The 21,400-nt window shown below is 34.4% G+C and overlaps 1 protein-coding gene across 2 annotated transcripts in view; it reads right to left on the bottom strand.

The window, feature by feature from the left end:
* Positions 1-21,400, bottom strand: part of LOC106879436 (proto-oncogene tyrosine-protein kinase receptor Ret) — a 400,307-nt gene that overhangs the window by 80,063 nt on the left and 298,844 nt on the right. For both annotated transcript variants that reach the window (XM_089347491.1, XM_014928991.3), the window contains exons 13-14: positions 8,029-8,179; positions 5,495-5,602 (exon numbers count right to left, since the gene is read on the bottom strand). In XM_089347491.1, coding sequence (XP_089203617.1) covers positions 5,495-5,602; positions 8,029-8,179 — 259 coding nt within the window. The remainder of the gene's footprint in view (positions 1-5,494; positions 5,603-8,028; positions 8,180-21,400) is intronic.

Here is a 21,400-nt window from a genome sequence, read left to right as displayed (position 1 = left end):
CAACCAATCTTATACTTGGTTTCTATTTAGAAATAGTTCTGATCAAATGAGATTTCCATGTTGACCTAAATAACTAACTTGGTTCTACATGCCTCCTCTGTGTATTTGAATTGGTCAGTTATAGTTTCAACGGGGCAGGAATTTTGCCATAAACACTCTTCAATTTGACAGTTGAGATTAAAAAAAAACTAAATATCATATTACAATTCTAGCATGATATGATAAAGGCATTCTCTAGGTATGTCTGTTGAAAATCTCCCCATCCCTTACACTAGCCAAATGCTGTTTGGTTTACTATCTCCTTCTCTTGGATTGTGAAAACAAAACCTTCAAAATGTAACGTGATGTAAGATTTACGAGTCCAAAGGTCATTTTGAAATTAGCCTCATAGTGAAATTTATGGAAAACGTGCACATGCATAACCATTTTGTGCTATGCAGCATTTATCTTCCAGGTCTTTGTTGAGGTTCGCTAGTCTAGTAATTCTGGAGTCTCACAATAGATCATTGAGGAGTGAATACTACTTGAATAGTTCACTACCAATCCATAGGATCCTGTTCCCTTTCAACTGCATATATATTTTTACATCTAAGTTGATGTTATGTTCGTGTGTATACATGAATACATGGATGGATGAATAAAAGGACGGATGGCTTTATGCAGATTATGCACGTATGTACGCGTCTTTTTGTAAGTATATTCTGTTTAAACATCCGATTCCGTGCTTCGTCATATCTTATTATGGATAATCTTTAGTCGACTTTTACAGTTTTATGTTGAGTTAATCATATTCCCTCACGGGAGACTACATTGACGAAAAGTAATAATCAGTCACTTTTCCAGTGTTAAATGGAAAAAGTGGAAAGCATAGCTTTCGCTATTGCCAAAGGTAACCATAAGAATAACAATTTTTTGTTGCTGATTTTGTTATTGTTATGATACTATTAATGTGTTTGTTATCACTGTGTTTGTAGTCATTTTTAGTTAGCCTAGATTGACCAGACCTGTGGCTACATGTGTTCCATCCATAACAATCGCATTGTATACAGTGGCGTAGTACACTTCAGACTACACTATCGAGAGTGGCGTTTCTGAAATGATGCGCTGCGATTTTGTGGTGCACGACAAAGGGTATTTAGATCGAATACAAGAGCATCTTAAAAAATGTGCTACTCTTAATGTCTTTTTCTATTCACACTCATGTTTCTAAAACTTTAAAATAAACCATTTTTAATTGGCAAAGAAGGGAGCAGAAAAAGAGATAATAAGATGATTACTACATTCCAAATTTGTCAAAAGTCAAATCATAAAGAAAAGCATGCTTAAGAGTGGAAAAACTATTGGGAAGAGAAAAAAGATAAATTATCGCACTTTAATCCCTCCACTATCCCAAGTAATTTTATCAATATATCAAACGCATTAGATACTGAGCAAGGTTGACAAAAAATAAACATGTTGGCTCCACTTCGAATGGACCATGTTCATTTGAACTATATTGTTTCGAACAGTTCGTATGGAATCATATTTATGCGCTTCTGCAGACTATTGAAAAACATTACATTATTTGTTCCAATGCAAAAATTAACTGTGAGAAAAGAAGAACAGTTTACAAATAGTCGTCATAAGCTACCAAGTTTAGGGCGTCAATTTATTTTCAAGAATCGGTCAGTCATAACTACAATAGAATTCATAATAACTACAAAATGATTTAGCAAAATAAACATTTAACAGTTTTTTTATCTGTACTTCTTTATTTTATTCTTTTGAATGATGTTTGTTATATACAATCCTCAGTCTGTCATGGCTTATCAACTTTACATTTAAATAAAAAAAAATCTTGCTATGCAAAGAGAGTCAGTAAATATTTATTTGATCCTCAAAGAACTACGAAATCAAAAAGATCGAGAACCACTTCATTTTTAAGACGTCAGGATATAATTTAGAAGACTTGTGACTGCTATTTCCTGCAACTGAATAGAGATTCCTTCGTTGCGTTATATTTTTAAGTGTTAGTCAAACGAACATTATTGAGAATGGATTCAACTACATACTGAATATGTTAAAGTTTACTTAAGTTTATTAGGCAAAAAATTATTAGTGATAGCAATATAACTGTATATCAGATATATGTAAATGATTTTATACAGATACATATGTGCATGATATAATGAAAAATATGCGTCATTTGTCTGGTTCTATGCATGTAATAAAATTTCACGTGTGTATACACAGGTAGAGATATGAATTCTTCATATATTTATGAATGTTTGACTGGCTGTAGTCAAACATAGTAATAAGTGTAGGGTTTCAGGAGTTAGAGAGAGAGAGAGAGATGCGACAATAAAAACGTATATGTATGAGAAAGAGAGAGATGTGGGGATGTAGAGATGTGAAGGAAAAGGAGAAAGAGAGAGAGAGAGAGCAATGATTGTTTGAAAAGAAAGAATTGAATATATATATATATATAAAAGAAAAATGTAAAAGGAAAGAGGCATAGAAAAATAGAAAAATAGAAAGCCAGATTGACAAATGAAGGGAAGGAAAGAGAATTATAAAAAGAACGACTGCCGGTAAGAGTATTTGCATGTGAGAAGTAGAAAGAGAGGGTAGGGTATATTGGAAGATAATGCTGATCTCACTAATGTAGGAAAATTAACTGAAGCGATATCTCTTATGTCTTCTGCTCTTCTACTTCTTTTTCATCTCTCTCTCTCTCTCTTTCTCTCTTTCTCTCTCTTTCTCTCTCTCTCACACTCTCTCTCTCCCCCTCTCTCTCTCTTTCTCTCCAGCACTTTTGTATCCCCCTTTTGTCTTGACTGTAATATCACAAACAATATAAAACAGTCGTCGTGTCTCCGGATGATTACAAACTGTCATCGTGTCTCCGGATGATTACAAATATGTTATCATGCAAAGTGCTCTTGTAGAAATACATCTAATCATGTAGATACAATTTCCCCGTTCAGCTTGGTTATTCTATATCTGTGATTTGGTTAGATAATTTTAACCAAGTACTAAACACTCTGTTGTTTGATACATTGGTTCGCACTTTAGGATGTTTAATGTATTGGTACAAAACACTGGTGTATATGTTAGTGAGTAAGTATATTACAAATAAGTGTGCACTTAATGACTTTTTATTGATTCATGTATGCGTGTACTGGAGTGTTCAGAGTGCGTTGCATGTTTTTTAAGTTTCATTTGCAGCAAACGTGTATTTTTTTTTACTTCTTTGGAAAATACTGCGACTAAACCTGATGTAGCTTTACATGAATCATGGCTATATATATATATATATATATATATATATATATATATATATATATATATATATATATATATATATATATATATATATATATAGAGAGAGAGAGAGAGAGAGAGAGAGAGAGAGAGAGAGAGAGAGAGAGGGAGAATAGAAAGAAGGAACGAAAACATTTACAGAAACAAAAAATTGAGGCAAGCCTGGATAATTCTAAAACAACTTCCTGTCCCAACTAATCCAACCCTTTAGGTAAAAGCACTTCCTAATGTTTTCCAATGTTTCCAATTGAAGAATTCTTATTGAATACGCTTTATTTTAAACGAAAAATAATTTACACATCAAAGCTTTTAGATATTTGATATTTGAAATGTGAACAAGTTTTAATTCAGTAAATGAAAATGGCCATAGCGTTAGTAAGGAGTTATGTTTTCAGAGAGCTGAAACTAGAGGGTTTTGATACTTAACAATGGCCAGTTCCCCTCTATTAAATTTCTAATGCTTTGCAAGAGCAATGGATGACACAACAGTCAAGTCCTTTGTTCTATATATATATATATATATATATTTTATGCCTATTCACAAACAAATAATAATTATTCTCAGTACATGATCGTATTGTACCTTCATCCTTACATGACATTTCTAAAGCATAGCATCAAGAAAGGATAACATGATTGGCAGAATTAGCTCTCGAGTCGATATTGTTTCTACTGTTGTCAATTATCTAAACTATGGAACTTAAATTCATAGCCAGTTAGGGCAAATTAGCTGGTGAACTCATATCTGTTTGCAGCAACGGTAGTTATTCTCTTAAATTAATCAGATTCAACAGAAATCATAATTACTTTTAAGCGTAAGAAACTTGGTGCAGCCATATTAAACACAGTGGAATAATGACGCATGAACTGGAAATCTTAGTTGTGTAGTTGCTGCTGTTGTTTAGCCCCGGGTTAGCGTTAATCAGACAGATCTATAGTCAAAGTATCTCAGACAGTAATATTATCAAGTAATGGATACATCAGTGAACAGCCCTTAAGTGGGTGCAGTATGACTGAACAGTAAAGAAGTTCGCTTCGCAACTACTAGTTTCTGGGTTCAAAACCACGTAGTGACACTGTCGTTTTCTACAGCCGCAGGACGATCCAGACTTGTGAGTGAACTTGGATAGAAGGAAACTATATAGAAACTTGTTGGATGGATTTCATCTTTCATTTGAAATGTATAGCCTTGTGACACACAGTGTCAGGTGTAAATTCTGTAGAAAGGTATAAAAGTGTATATCTGGTGCCTCTATATTCATGTACATCACAGTGCAACTGTAGACCACTATAATTCCTACATTTTATTTGCCACTATATATTTGTAAGGTCACTGTATATCTGAAGGCTAATATTTATTAGATCGGTATGAAACATTAAAGTATTAAGTTGGCACTCCGTCGTTTACGACGTCGAGGGTTCCAGTTGATCCGATCAACGGAACAGCCTGCTCGTGAAATTGACGTGCAAGTGGCTGAGCATTCCAAAGACACGTGTACCCTTAATGTAGTTCTCGGGGATATTCAGCGTGACACAGTGTGACAAGTCTGGTCCTTTGAAATACAGGTACAACAGATACAGGAAGAAAGAATGAGAGAAAGTTGTGATGAAAGAGTACAGCAGGGTTCACCACCATCCCCTGCTGGAGCCTCGTGGAGCTTTAGGTGTTTTCACTCAATAAACACTCACAACGCCCGGTCTGGGAATCGAAACTGCGATCCTACGACCGCGAGTCCGCTGCCCTAACCACTGGGCCATTGCGCCTCCACAAAAGACATATTGTAAATTCCTTAAGTGGTAGGAACGCTGGGACCGGTGTATTATTAGGAGTTCATGTTAGAAATAAGTTATTATTTTTATTAAATGTAACTAGTCCGGGAACTTTTTGATACCACCTCATACGATTGAAGAAGCAACAGTTTGTAATTTTCAAACACTTTTTTCTATTCATAAAGAATTTCAGATATAAAAACATGCACTGCTCACATATTCATATAACTCCCATTCGTGCGCTCGCTATTCCTTGCATGCATAAAGAGAAGATTGTGCTGGAGATGGAAAAAGCTAGAGCTAGAGAAAAGTTTCAAATGGTGGATAAATGAGCGATTACATAATTTCATTAATTTATTGATTAATTGAATAAATGATTGATTATTCTTTTCTTAGATATAATTATAAAGATTATACATACCTCTCCAAGAACAAACGCCAATTAATCGGATGATATTGGCATGCTTTAAACTTCTAAGTAGGATAAATTCTGACCAAAGATATTGCCTGTCATTTCCACTCGAACCATCTACAATAAATACGTTTAACAATAAGATTAGCTTCGCTATCATATTAAACCATACATATGATTTATTTTCGAAAAAGCTGAAATTAATTCTGATTTATATTATATCAAATTATTTGGGATTTTCTTAAAATCTGCAGATTTCACAGATGACACTGTTTATCCTATCTTCTTTACGTTACATTTGTGTAAGCATTGCCTCAGATTATTGTTAATAGGGACTACTCCATTGCTGTAAACTCATCATCATATATCATGAGAAATCTATATTACTATAAAGTATATTAACGATGTAGTCAAATCATGATTATAGATATCAATTATACATTGTTTTGTTAGATGTTGATATTCATTTATTTTTTGCTTGTTCACATTATCCAAAGCAAATTGACTAATTATTATACAAAACAATCATACACACATTCTCACACATACGCACTCATATATTCAGGTAAATATGTACATATATATATATATAATTAATGAATATTTATGTACAACACATCGTGTATTAGAAACAAACTAAGATATATTTAAAACAATGAATTGTAAGGCTTCCCTGTGAACTTTTAACCATATGTAAATACATTTTGTTATTCACTAAAGATGTAGCGATTGCAATAATTTGTCTCCATGGGCAAAAGAATGAAGGGTACTTGTTCTCTGGTGGCTGAACAACGAAGTGTGAAATCTGTTAGGTCTATTTCCTTTATATTTCTGAGTGTGAAGAGTATAGTAAGTTCCATTTACATCAGACTAAAGCTTTACAGCGAAAGCTTTAAAAATTGTTGTTTCAAAACTTAAGTTTTGTATTACATTTTGTATGTATGTGTGTATGCGCACACGAGTAAATAAATAAATAATTAGATACTCATGCGCATACACACGCACACATATACATAAATGTATATATAGATATACATACCTTGCAACACGCAAGATACATGCATATATACAGAGTGTTCAAAAAATCTCTCTGCAGTGAATTTTTTTCATCCTGCGCATGAACGGATTATTTCGAAAGGACATCTGTGCCTATATATGCACTTAGTGAATGTATGTATGTGCATGTGTGTTTTGATTTCTGTGCACTCTGTTCATAATCAACTAGATATGTTTGTAACTATAACTTATTTCCTGGATCATCATTTAATTTTCTGAAATATATATACAAGAAATAAAAGCTTTGTTTCATTCTATTCCCTGTGTAGAATACACCAGCTATTTTCCATCGTATATTTAATATTGTACAATCAGGTGCCGCGTGACAATTCAATAAGGCGCTTTAGCCAAAATTTAGTTAGTGGTACCAAATAGAGGATAAATAATAAACTGATATGTTACTACAAAATAAATAACAATGAACTTAATCAAGCATTAACCGTCTTAACTATTGAATATATAGCAAATGAAAGTTTCACGCATCTTCTAAATCATACCACAGTTTCTAAACAATGCATGTTTCTAGCATAAGTAAATGGTTTCACATTAAAATTGAAACTTTGCGACAAAACATTCGTGCGATGATTAGTGCTAGCTTCACTCAACATATCAGCTTTTACGTATTTAATTTTTGCGTTAACTTTCTTACTCATATGAAGGTATTACTAGACGTTACACAGTGTATATAGCTCCTTTTCATAGAAGGCATTTTCATAGAAGGCATTTTCATTAGGAATTTAGAAATATCATTCGTCTTGGATGGGATGTTAATCTATGGTAGAATTTTCCACATAAGATTTTAGCTTAATGCCGGAATCTAAGGAATTATTCTTTAGTTACAAAATGTTTCTACTGTTAACAACAAAGCTGTTTTTCTTGAAGCTGATTTAATCAGACGAAATACCAGTTTTCAACAGTTTCATTGGTTGATCTTACCACTATAAATGTTGCATGCTAGGACTCTGCAATAATAAAATGATAATGAAAGAAGGTCACCAATATAACTGCAGTAGCCAACATAAATTAGCTTAATAAAGTATTGATTTTAAATGCTGATATTGATATCATAGCAAAACTAATGTCTAATAAATCAATTATCATAAAGAGCAATGTCGCATTGTTATCAACCACCCAAGGCTGAGTTCTATTGTACATGCATTCACAAGATCCATCCCTGAGTTTGTTTAGGAAGCTTGTAGGATTGGTGAAGTAAGATATACAAGAGATTTTATATATGCGATTAGCCAGCTACAGTCCAAAAATACTATTTGTTCATACACTACTATGCTCTAAAGGACTGTCCCGAGAGAAGTATAAAAAGTATTTAAGGTGTGGAGTAAATTTTCCAGCTGAAGCATTATTGGTGGAACATCCCAATCAAACAAACTCCTTGTTTATAGAGATAATTTGAAACATTAAAAACATGAGAGAAAGTATATATGCAAATATAAATGAAAAGGTTTTGTCTAGTGTCTTATTTAACTTACTTCTGGCAATTTTTACGGTAACAGGAGCCTGTATATTCTGGTTGAATCCATCACACAGCTTTGCCCGCACCAGAACACCAAATTTTCCGTCTCGATTGTTTTCTTCCATTAAAATACTCGTCCGAGCTATTTCCCAAGGACCTGCTAAAACCTAATAGAAAATGCAGAAGATTAGTTGCTTTTTCTCATAACACAATGATGAAGAATCAAAATTTCTAGAATAATTTTCCTTCTCTTTTCTATCATCTCCTCCCTCTATTTCGGTCTCTCTTAACATACGCACACGCGCACACAAGCATACACACACACACACACATCCATCCATTCATACATTCATACATACATACATACATACATACATACATACATACATACATGCACACACATATATAATGCGGATATATATGTGTGTGAAAGTGTGTTTATACGCACAAGCATATATATATACTCATACATACACATACATACGCATACACACAGACATACACATCCATCCATACATATATACATACATGCATATATACAGACAGACGGACATAATGCGCATATATATGTGTGTATGTGTATTTATACACACATGCACATATATATATATATACACACACATACGCACAAACACAGACACACACATCCATCCATCCATCCATACGTGCATACAGACATAACGCGTACATATTTGTGTGAGTGTATGCATATACACACGTATGCACACTCACACACACACACATGTATACATATACCCTAATAAATCACGTTTCGCACAATAACCCTTCAATGGAGTCTTGTGTGTAAGTAATGGCCAGCGAGAGTGAAATAGGAGTGAAAAGCTTATTGGGGACAATAGTAGATGCGGAGGTATTCGAAATTAATAAGCGACGATGGTGTGAGATACGGGATATGAAGGTGCAGAGATGGAAGGCAACTGGTGTATCTCGACTTGTCAGTTTTTTCGTTCCTCACGGCAACCAAACTTCTTAAATCTCAGCAAATTTCCCTAGATGTACCATTCCTTTTATAGTAATATATTAGCAGAAAATGTATGAATAGTACCTTTTTGCAATTTCTTTATGGCTACTTTCTACTGAAAGTCATACTTCTGTCGATCGAACAGACTCCAATTCCTGCTTGTATGGGCCGGTAAGTTTCAAAACTAAGAATTTAAATATATGTAACTAAATACTTTAAAACGTTTTTCGTCACCCAACAACATACACCCAACAATATACACACGTGCATATTTGGCGAGAGAGAAGAAGTAAGGTAGAGAGAAAGATATCATAAAACAATGTAAAATGTTACGCAAAATTGAGAAAAATTTCGAGAAGTTTTATGTTAGGATTAGTATGAGTATAACGTTCACCATGTATTAATACTAACTTAAATATAGAAAGAGCAACTTATAAGCATTGACTAATGTTTTTTTCTAAATTACTAATAATATTTTGTTAAACTACAATAACGTAAATGTTATATGCGCACCAGCATTATTAACAGCACAGATTCACAAAAATCCTACCTTCCGCAACATAGAAGGCAGAGATATTTCTATTTACATAAAAATAGAAAACCCAAACCTTTTTTACAACGTTTTTACTACTTTACATCTTTTCTTACTGTATTGCAAATATTCAACATTCATAGAAGGTTTCCAATAGCATATGACCCTCTTTCATAGTACGTATTTGTATGTGTAACAATTTTAAACACTTTTTTTTTTTTTGCAATAGTCAACAATATATTCTATATTATAGAATATTTTAAAAATGCAAGATTTTCATTCTACGCTTTATCTTCGGTTCTTGCATTAAAGAATGGGTGTAAAAATTTTATGACACAATATGTACGAAGATTTGCAGTGTTACAATGAATTACATTCTCAATGATCAAGTAAAGTTTGATATGATGTTCAACATATACAAGAACTGAATTGCATATATTAGTTTAAAACAAGACTACGCATAATCTAGCGCAAAATGTAAGTAGCAAATTGAACTCGTATTGAACAGAATTATAAGTGAAATATAGAAATATTAAAATCATTGAAGCAGTGAGATATGTTTAGTAATATTCTGTAATATGTAACGTTTTCGGGGCCTTTAGTCAAACCCAAATCAACATTTCGATACCAATTCCCCTCCATGCAGAAAAGTTTGAAGGCATGCAGCATTGGAGCATAGCAAAAAAGTATACTTGTCTAATGAATATTAGTGATGCTAACGAAGTAGTATTACTTTAATCATAACTCAAGTTCACCGAACGTTTTCTTTGGTACTCGTAACTGAGTGTGCTAACGCATTAAGAATGAACAGTGTTAAAATTAAGCGCGCTGTAAATGCTAGGCTAAGGCATAAGATTACTCTGTTATAATTCCATCATTTACATCATTAGTAGACATTGGAAATGTATCATATATAAATATCTAACAACTGGAAAGAAAATCGGAGCAGTAATTCAGTAGTAGCCAAAATTGACGATAAAGAAAGAGCAGATTTAAATTAGAGATACAGTAATTCTTCAATAGGGTAGCAGTTTAGAAGGAGGCAGATTTCTGAATAGAGCAAAATGTCAAAAAACGAATAGGAATGTGATTTCATGGCCTTCGTTTTTAAGTGCATCAGAACCATAAATGTAGAATAAAAGTTTTAAATTAAAAAAAAAGTAACTGTTTAGTGGATTCAGCTTACCGGGATTTACTTACAGTTTACTTTGTGGCGCTACAACCATTTACTAACATATTAAAATGTAGTTTGATATATCTGCTGCAATTGTTTTAATTGGACAATATCATGTGATGAATTTTGGCGAGAATTTGAAATAAGTGGAACAAATATTTCAAGCCAATGAACTGCAGGAAAGTAAATGTCAAGTTCAGCTACAGTGTTAACATAAACTATAGGATAACGTCAATATATATTTTTAAATAACATCAAAATATTGAGAAATGATAGTAATTCGATAGCACACTTTTAGCAGTTTCACACCTTTATATATCAAAGTTTATTAAGTGATTTTACATTGATTCTGCTACTTAAAAATCACTAAAAAATGTTACTGATTTTATATCTTTTACATATATTTGTAATTTAGCTACTACTGTTATTACTATTATTATTGCTTTTCTTCAACTATTAGTTTTTTTTTAGATATATTTATCATCTCGGAATGTACAACTTTTGAAGTATACATATATACATAAACATACATATATATATATACACTCACGCATCTATCTATTTATCTATCTATCTATCTATTTATCTATTTATCTATCTATCTATCTATCTGTCCGTCTATCTATCAAATATAGATATTTTTATATATAACGTTGACCACTAAGGTGGACATTTAATGTGCTAGAAATAGATCACATCTTGTGTCTACTAAGACCTAAATTGTTCTCAAAACGAAATCAGCGGAATACCAAATTGCCCGCTTACCTTTTACTTGTTTCAGTCATTAGCGGTTTCCTTGTATGTATGTCTTCACGACATGTTTTTGTTCCCAACTTTGACCCTCCATAAATCCAAAATTTTATTTTGTAATTTATGGGCGCAACTGTCTTCGAAGATTCATATTGTCGTTGAATGCTCGAAATGAGGAGTAGATAGGCAACCGACAACTGATGAAGGGTCGTTCTTTGTGTTACTTGTCCTGTTTCATTTTTCTGTCGTTGTTTGCGTATTTAACTCGTTTGTTTTCGTATTTCATATTGTTTACACAGTTGGTGACATCTTGTATCCATATATGCATATACATACATGTTGGCACTCCATCACTTACGACGTCGAGGGTTCCAGTTGATCTGATCAACGGAACAGCCTGCTCGTGAAATTAACGTGCAAGTGGCTGAGCACTCCACAGACACGTGTACCCTTAACGTAGTTCTCGGGGATAATCAGCGTGACACAGTGTGACAAGGCTGACCCTTTGAATTACAGGCACAACAGAAACAGGATGTAAGAGTGAGAGAAAGTTGTGGTGGAAGAGTACAGAGGGTTCACCACCATTCCCTGCCGGAGCCTCGTGGAGCTTTAGGTGTTTTCGCTCAATAAGCACTCACAACGCCCGGTCTGGGAATCGAAACCGCGATCCTATGACCGCGAGTCCGCTGCCCTATCCACTGGGCCATTGCGCCTCCTCTATATACATACATATATATATATATATATATATATATATATATATATATATATATATATACATACACACACACAAACAAACACACACACACACACACACACACACACACATACACACACACACACACACACACACACACACACACATATATATATATATATATATATATATATATTTCACATGAAGAATTATCACTATTATACAACTTTATCAGGCTGGAAGACACTGCTGTATCCCAAACAAAGGCTGGAAGGTACAATACTCGAACGGATTGTCGTATTTACTCTCGTTCTCGAAATTTCGAATTGAGCTATTTAGTATATTCACGGCAATAGATTGTTATCATTTCGTTGTCCTTACCTACAACATTCTTTTTTATGTTATTCCCTTACTTGTGTTGTCTGTGATTTTCTATAAAGCTACTAACCTCATATGAAATTGTGGAAGTGAATCTAAAAGGAAGAACCACTCACTAAAAGTAAATCAAAGAAGAACGCAATAAAGCCGCAAACCGTGAGGAGGGTGAAAAATCAGGCACATCTGATCAAGTGCAGTTAAAAGCACTAAATGAAAGCCTTTTATAAAGAAAGAACATTAAAATTATAACCATAATATTAGATTTGAAGCTTCTAATTCGCATTATCTGATTACCATAGGTAGAAAATAGAGCTTGAAATATGGTGCAAAGAAGAAGGCAAATCTTGATAGCAGTGTAGAGCATCTCTTTACGTCCTGACTCACGTTTTGCCCGGATGCTGTAGGCATTGGGAGAAGACCGATACTAGTGGAGACATGACAAGGTCCTTGCAGAATTATACCATGCAAGGGGTCAGATGTTTATCTCACCTTCACACACACACACACACACACACACACACACACACTTAAATCTATAACGGCGCTGTTTATTTCGTTTCTATCTAGATAGATAGATAGAAGAGAAGAGCTCAATAATGTGAAGTATCTCCTTTGTCTTTAATTTCTGTTTATTGAAACTGAAACTGAAAGTTTGTTTCGTGACTCAAGTTTCACACCTCTATTCTCGACTGAAGATCGTAGTGGCATGAAACTCGAGCTGGTAGACAAACACTCAGTTTCAGCTTCGATGATAGACTTATATATGTGAGTATGTGTAAGTGTGTGTGTGTGTGTGTGTGTGTGTGTGTGTAGCGTGTGCAGTTACCAGTGCAGCAAATCACACAAGTAATAAGGACGCAACACCCTCTTTGTAAAGGTAGAAACTCCGGGTTGATGTGAAATATCTTGTATAATATAAATAAATAAATGTAGTTAAACGCAGGTGTTATTCAAATTCTTTTACTTCCGACATATGTTTCGAAGACAACATCGGTATTATTCCAAAGAAATAAAATGGTTTAAAACAATGTAATCTTCTCATCAGGGAAAGACAGAAACCAAACTCATCAATAAGTCATTTTAACAGAATGTGATGGATGTGTATGATAATGAACGGAACGTTAACAAGCTTTTTTTAAAAAACCGTTAGAAGATATAACGTCAAAGGTAGCCTATAGAAAGAGTAGGAGTAAAGGGAAAAAATAAACAGAAAATTAATAAGTGAGAAATATAGAGCGATATGTGAATTAAATAAAAGCTGGAAGGCTTGGAAAAAGATATATCTAGTGGAAGTGAAATGTAAGAAGAAAATCAATGTTCAAATTATATATAATGGTAGATATCACTTATATGAACTAAAGGTATGTTTCTGCCAATGTGTACATCGATAAGCATGCTCTATAACCGTGTTTACAAGGGGATTCTTAGAAAATAGAATAGAAAATAGTTCAGAATTCCAGAGTTGGTAGAATTTTTTGCCTTTATCATATGGGAATGAAATGGAGAGCATCAACTAATCTAAATTATATTGCTTATTATGGTCTTTTAGATACCAAATTAATTTACTAAGCCCTGTACTGTTGCGTTTATTACTATCTCTAAATGTAGAGTAATGATTAGAAATTCTTTTAGATAACTGAGAAAAAACAACTACATATATAAAAAATTTACTTCGGTACCTGAAGTAATTTTACACTGGCATATAGAGATTTTAATCTTAGAATTACTAGATATAAACTTAATTCTGTTGGAATTGACTTCAGAGACAATAACCTTGTTATTAATATTTCTAGGGGGATGGTTAGTATGAGCTAAATTAATGTTAGTATTAGTAATTGGATTCTTATTTAACAGACTAATATTATATGAAGAGATAATTTGTGAGAGATTTTTTTGTGTTGGAAAAACTAATCCTAACCGTGTGCGAGTTGATAATAGAGTAATACCAAGAATTCTTTGGAAAATTCCTAATAATAGCTTCCCGAAACTGGAAAGGAAGACTAGATTTAATTTGCCTCCCATAAGGAATAATCAACCAAATAGTTTTGCTATTAGTTGTCTTATTTTTAGTGTAACTATCTTAAAAAGACATCGATTTACCTTTAGAATGAATAAAGGGGTTTAAATAACGGTTATCTCCCTTTCGTTTTAAAAATTAAACCTTCCTCTGTTTGGTGTTTGGTATAAATTAAAATTGAAATTGTTCATATCATTACAACTAGATTTCATGTCTCCATTACTATGTCGGAAGTAGAAGGAATTTGAATAACACCTGCATTTAACTCCATATATATATATATATATATATATATATATATATATATATATATATATATATATATATATATACGTATATGTGCATATATGCATTTATACATTTTTACATGCATAGAGAGAGCGAAAGACAGTCAGACAGACAGATAGATATATTGATAGGAATGCCTATTTACATTTATACATAGTAGTGCATTGATTGATACATATTTAGTTGTCATCACACGTTTTGTTTATTTGTATTGACTCTAGTCTGAAACTTTGTATTGACTTACATCTGCTAATATCTAATGTTGCTACTTTGTGACTATGGAAATAATTTTTTTCTACTTATTTTCGTTAGTGTGGTTTGACTTGCACTTTTATTTGCGACTGAAGAGTAATAGTGAGAAGTGAGTTTCACCGAAAAACTTCATTTACTTCTGATGACAGATATGGTGTTTATCTTTTTTTTTTGCATTTTGGTTTTCATTGTAACGGATGTTTTTTTTTCTATTTTCCTTAAGCGTTATTGATATTTTACCTCATTATTTGTTCAGTTTTGTCCGTTACTACTACTACTACTACTACTACTACTACTACTACTACTACTACTACTACTTCAATATGAATTATTTTTTTATTAGTCTTATCGCATATGTGCTGGAGAGTTGTCATTTTCCACAATAATAAGGGTACATTCATGAAGATATTATTAAAGAAGACGCCATATATATTAGGTGAACCAGCGAATATTTAGAAGTTATTGGAGTATAACCAATAACAGAAAAATGATACATCTGAGAGGCGCCGGAATATGACTAGCTATGCCCCAAATGATTTCCATTAAAATGATTGTTAATACTAGAATAATTTGCATGGCATTTGCAAGCACAAAATATTTCTGGGCATAAATAACAATAATAGATGTATACTAATTTATCTCTATGTGTGTACGTTTGCGCACTTATGTATGTGTGCTGGCATATTTCATATATTTGCATATATTTTAAATATACACAAAGTAATAAAATGATTCCTAAAACCTGTTTGGAATAGCCGGGCATCATTAAAACTCCATCTTCAAGGCAGGTTCTCAAGTTGAAACCGCCTTACAAGTCAGTCATGCACGCCTAGCGACTTGGATAGTTCACGTTCTGTAGAAACTACTTAAGTGTTGGCATTGACATGATATATTCAGTAAAGTGCAAGTGTAACTGTACATTATTCGGCCTATTAAATAAGAACTCTACCTCCGTATTTCTGAACTATTTCGAAAACCATCACTACAAAGTAACTTTTCCTAGTAAAAGGAAGCATAAAAATATTTAAGACAACTAACAATCTGGCATGGTGTTCTAATATTATGCTTTTTCTTGATATCAGAAAGAATATTCTGCACTATAAAATTGGCATGACGAAGGTTTTTGCTCGGTGGGTGCTACATTTTCTGATACTTGATCAAAAGCACTCTAGACTGATGACATCACAGGAATATCTGATATTATATGAGGCAGAATCAGCTAGTTTTTTTTTAACGTTTCCTAAACCAGGATGAGTGCTGGGTTCATCACTTTGAGCCAGAGACAAAGAGACGATCCATGCAGTGGTAACACCCCTCCTCACCTGCTCCAAAGAAGGCCAAGGCCGTTTCAGCTGCAGGAAAAATGATGGCCTCAGTTTTAGGAGAGACAAAACGGGCCACACCACCAATGGAAAGTACTCAGCCAACTTGCTGGGGCAGTTACGAAAGGCTATCAAGACCAACGCGCCCAGAAAAAAAACTGACGGAACGAGGTTTTGACTCATAAGATAAATGCTGCAGTACACAAGTCCTTGGGCTCGATAGCTGCTGTTCATTACTGTGACTTGGAATATATTGATCAACCTCTCTATTTTCCTGACTTGGCCCTATCTGAATATCATGCTCCGCAACATAAAAAAAAATACTTGACTGGGAACAAGTATCGCAGAGATGATAACGTCATATCTGCTGTTGAGGACTTTTTTGCCCAACAAGAGGAAAACTTTTTCACCAATGGGATCCAAACACCACAACACTGATAGAAGAAGTGTGTAAACCGCAAGGAACACTACGTTGAAAAATAAACCTCAATAAATTAAATTCTATGACAGTATCTTAGCTAGCCTATGAATTTTACAACCGAAACACGTATGTGCGTGTATATATATATATATATATATATATATATATATATATATATATATATATATATATATATACAGTAAATCTCCAAAAAGAAGAACAAACGTGAAAATCAACAACGTGAGGACGTGCTACATGTAATGTATTAGCAGACGCTAATACTGTTTATCTATTTTTTCCGTGTATGTATGTGTGTTGTGTGTGTATAGGAGGTATGTGTGGGTTTATTTGCGTGTGCATGTGTGTGCATGTGTGTGTGTGTATATGTGTGTGTATGTGTGTGTATGTGAACGAGGAGTTGTGTGTGAACGAGGAGTTGTGTGTGGAGGTATATGTACATACAGTGGTGCACGAGTTTAACTCGTTCCGTGACGGAGCTCATAACTCAAATTACTCGTATGTCAAATCAATTTCCCCCATTGAAATAAATTGAAATACCATTAATCCGTTCCAGGTCCCCAAATTACACCGCAATGTTTCTGTTACGTGCTTTTAAATCAGAAAAAAAATACTTATAAATAACGGATATTTGATAAAAAAAAACAAAAGACAATGCAATAGAATTTACTGCAACGAACTGGTTTTATTAAGTATAAAGTACAGCATTTACCTTGGCGATCACACGACTTGATGATGTTGACGAAGATGGAGGAGAAAGGCTGAACTGAATAACTGAATCTTATTCGCTGCTTTTTACCCTTTTCGCCATGCTTTCCTCACTTTTTATCTGCAGGAGTTTTCGATAAAAACCTGTCCAATGAGGCCTGTTTCATCCTCCCTTTCAGAATGTTTCTGAAATGAGTTAGGCAAGTGTCATTAAATAGTCGTCGCATGCCCAGTTGCGAATAAAGCCTGAAAATTTGTTCCATATTCCCAGCATTTCCTTTATCGCACTTGCAGAGATAACCTCCTCCGCTTCCTCTGCGTCATCTATTCCCTGCAATACCTCCGTGTGCTGCTGCGTCTGTAGCTCCTTTAGCTCCTCGATGAGCTTGTTGATGTCACCTTCATCCATGCCCAGACCCATGGACTTGCCAAGGAATACAACCCCCTCCTCCACTGCCGCATCGGGTTCGAGTCTTTCAAAGTTCATTTCAGACACAACCTCAGGCCACAACCTCTTCCGCGCAGAAGTCAAGGTCCTCTTTGTAACACCATGTCAGACTATACCGATAATTCTGAGGCATATCACGATGTTATAGTGGTCCTTCCAGAACTCTTGTAGGGTGAGGTTTGTGTTCTCCATCACCTCAAAGCAGCGGCGGAACAGGTGCTTGGCGAAAAGTTTCTTGAAATTAGAAATCATGTAAATTATCGTGTACAGTATTGCGTACATTCCATAGGCATCTCCAACCGTTAATTTCGAAATGCATGATAGTTATTTGAGTTATTTTCTTTTAGCTCTTTTTAGCGTTATTTATGTCAGTTTTTCTTCGCCAAAAATGTACTTAACTATTGAGTTGCCAATACCAGTTCAGAAGCAAACGAAAAAAATTGTAATAATGTTTGTGACTGAAATGTGTGCCTATAAAATTTCCTCCGAAAGATTTTAATTTAACAACGAATTTATTCTTAATTTCTCAAGATTAACTCACTTCTTCATTCAGAACTACTAACAATACCGCCAAGTTTTTATTCGCCTTCTCTACGTGGGAAAATATTGCGTATCACTTTCAGTACATCTCTGTTAGAGTGTTGGGCGCACGATCATAAGGCCAAGGATTCGAATTCATGTCCTGTTTGCCATATTGGGTCTTTCAACAAGACACTTTATTTCACGTTGTTTGAGTCTACTCCACTGTGGGAGGTATCAGTTGAACGTTGGAGTTGTCCACTCTGTATCTAGATGCACATCTTGGATGTTCCACAGGGTCATGGGTGGCGAGACCGAGAGGTCTGTGTCTAATTTAAGTTCGAAACGATGATCGTTGTTTTTTTTATATTTTCCTTTTCTGTCCACTCAGGAATTCCTAACAAATTGTAATTCATTGTCTACGTTTTTATACCCATTAGGCATCCCCCACTGTCAATTTTGTCACCGAAATTCATACTAATTATGTCACCTAAAAAATTAGACAAAGTATGGTACACGATACTGAGGAGTCCTCGATCCCGAGTTTTGCTTTATATATTGTCCTGATAGTCTTACCCTCTCCATCAGAAATTAGACCCACATACTACAACAGATATTGGTGCAAAAACCACAGTTTCAACATCTTATAAAAAAAAGATGAGAAATCTAAATAAAGTAGATGTAAATGTATTCAATTCCGTACAAACCAATGTCACTGCAACAACCCCCCCCCCAAAAAAAAACCCGAGGACAGAGTCATCAAGCACCATCATTCAGTAAAAAGTATTGTTGAAACAGTACCAATTGTATAGTCAGTGTTCTAGCATAGTCAAGTCCATGGACTGCAACTAGTAAGGGAGTAAAAGAATGACAGACAGACAGGCACACAGACAGACAGACAGACAGACAGACAGACAGACAGACAGACAGACAGACAGATAAATAGATAGATAGATAGATATGTGTGTGAGTGTGTGTCACTTTCCGGAACGAACTTTCAATCTTGAACGAATAGTAAATAGTAAATATTAATATTTAGCATCCGCCAACCAAATCTCATAACAAACATTTTTGAAACGTTAATTTGTTAGTTTTGGTAATCAAAAGAAGCTTTTGAACTATAGAGCTTGAAAGTAACTTACCTGCTTACAATGGTATCACATTGTGATATATTGGTTGATGTAATAAATACCTGAGTACTTAATAGTCGAACTAAAAGGCAGTCTCAGAGTTTCCTATTTGATCTCCGTCGCACGAAGCCATTTGCTCTCATTCGCCGTGTTTTTCACATGGTATTCATTTGCTCAACGTAGAAAGATGAGACAAGGTAAAATGATGACGACGTCTTAATCGACAGTTGTAATATCCAGGAAGATTTACGAGAATTATAGTTTCAAGCAGTTCACAAAAGAAGGAAAAAGAAGGCTGCTAAACAACAGAATTATCATTAAAATTGAATGTTGTATAATCTATGTGCATGTACTGATATGTTTAAATAATGTGTATGTACAAACACATAGACAGTGACTGAAGTATTTGCTGATTAATATACATTGCGCTTGTCATATTCACTACCAAACAAAAGACGATAGAACAAAAGGATTAATTTTCAAGTATAATGATGGCTTAAAAGAGTCAGACGCATAAAGAAACGAGATAACTAAATTTATCTATCTATCTATCTATGTATCTATCTACACACACACACACACACACACACACACACACACATACACACACACACACACACACATACACACACACACACATATATATATATATATATATATATATATATATATATATATATATATATATATATATATATACATATATATATGTATATATATATATATATATACATATATATTGGGTTGGCAACTAAGTTACCGCCGTTTTTTTAAATTTTGGAATTTATTGCGTTTTTAAATTTGGGAATCTATTTTTTTCTAGAATTCTATTTTTGAATCATTTTGGAATCTAGTTTTTTTTTTTTTTTTGTTTTTTTTCCTAGTAAATTTTAGTTAATTTTTGTTTATTTTCAGATCATTAAAGTGGAATGTCAAGTTAAGAAAAACGAGCATTTTCGACACCTCCTTCTTTTCGCTTTTAATCAAGGTTCTAAGACCGCAAAAGCTGCTCGCGACATTTGTGCTGTATATGGAGAGAGTGCTATAGCTGAATGAACCGCTCGTGATTGGTATGCCAAGTTCAAAAATGGAAATTTTGACCTGAAAGACGCACCTCGTTCTGGCCGTCCAGTTGAGTTCGATGAAGAGCGATTAAACCAACTTTTGCACGAAAATTCTCGTCAAATGACTAGGGAACTGGCAGATAAAATAGAATGCTCCCACACTGCTATAGAGAAGCATCTTCACTCGATGGGAAAAATTCAGAAGTATGGAGCATGGGTTCCGCATGCTTCAAGTGACAGCAACAAAAATCAACGAGCCACAATCTCCGCTGGTTTGCTTGCTCGTCACTGCTCAATTCATGGACACAAGCAACGATCTCTTTACCGAATCGTTACTGGCGACGAAAAATGGTGCCTGTACATCAATATGAAGCAGCGTAAGCAATGGTTTAGCCCCAGTAATCAAGCGACACCGCGCGTGAAACAAGATCTTCATCCGCGTAAAACAATGTTGTGCGTATGGTGGGACTGGGAAGGGATTATCCATTACCAATTGCTTGAACGGAACCAAACGGTCAACGCAGAACTCTATGTTCAAGAAATGGAACGACTCAACGCGGCTATTCAAGAGAAAAGACCTAATCGGCAGCATGGAGTTCTTCTGCTGCACAACAACGCCCACCCTCATATCGCCAATATGTCCAAGGAAGCCATTCAAACGCATGGCTGGGAAGTACTGCCACACCCG

The sequence above is a fragment of the Octopus bimaculoides genome, chromosome 2 (assembly GCF_046866305.1).
Source record: "Octopus bimaculoides isolate indiv1 chromosome 2, ASM4686630v1, whole genome shotgun sequence".
Taxonomy (NCBI): Eukaryota; Metazoa; Mollusca; class Cephalopoda; order Octopoda; family Octopodidae; genus Octopus; species Octopus bimaculoides.
This window is presented reverse-complemented; position numbering and strand designations above follow the sequence as displayed.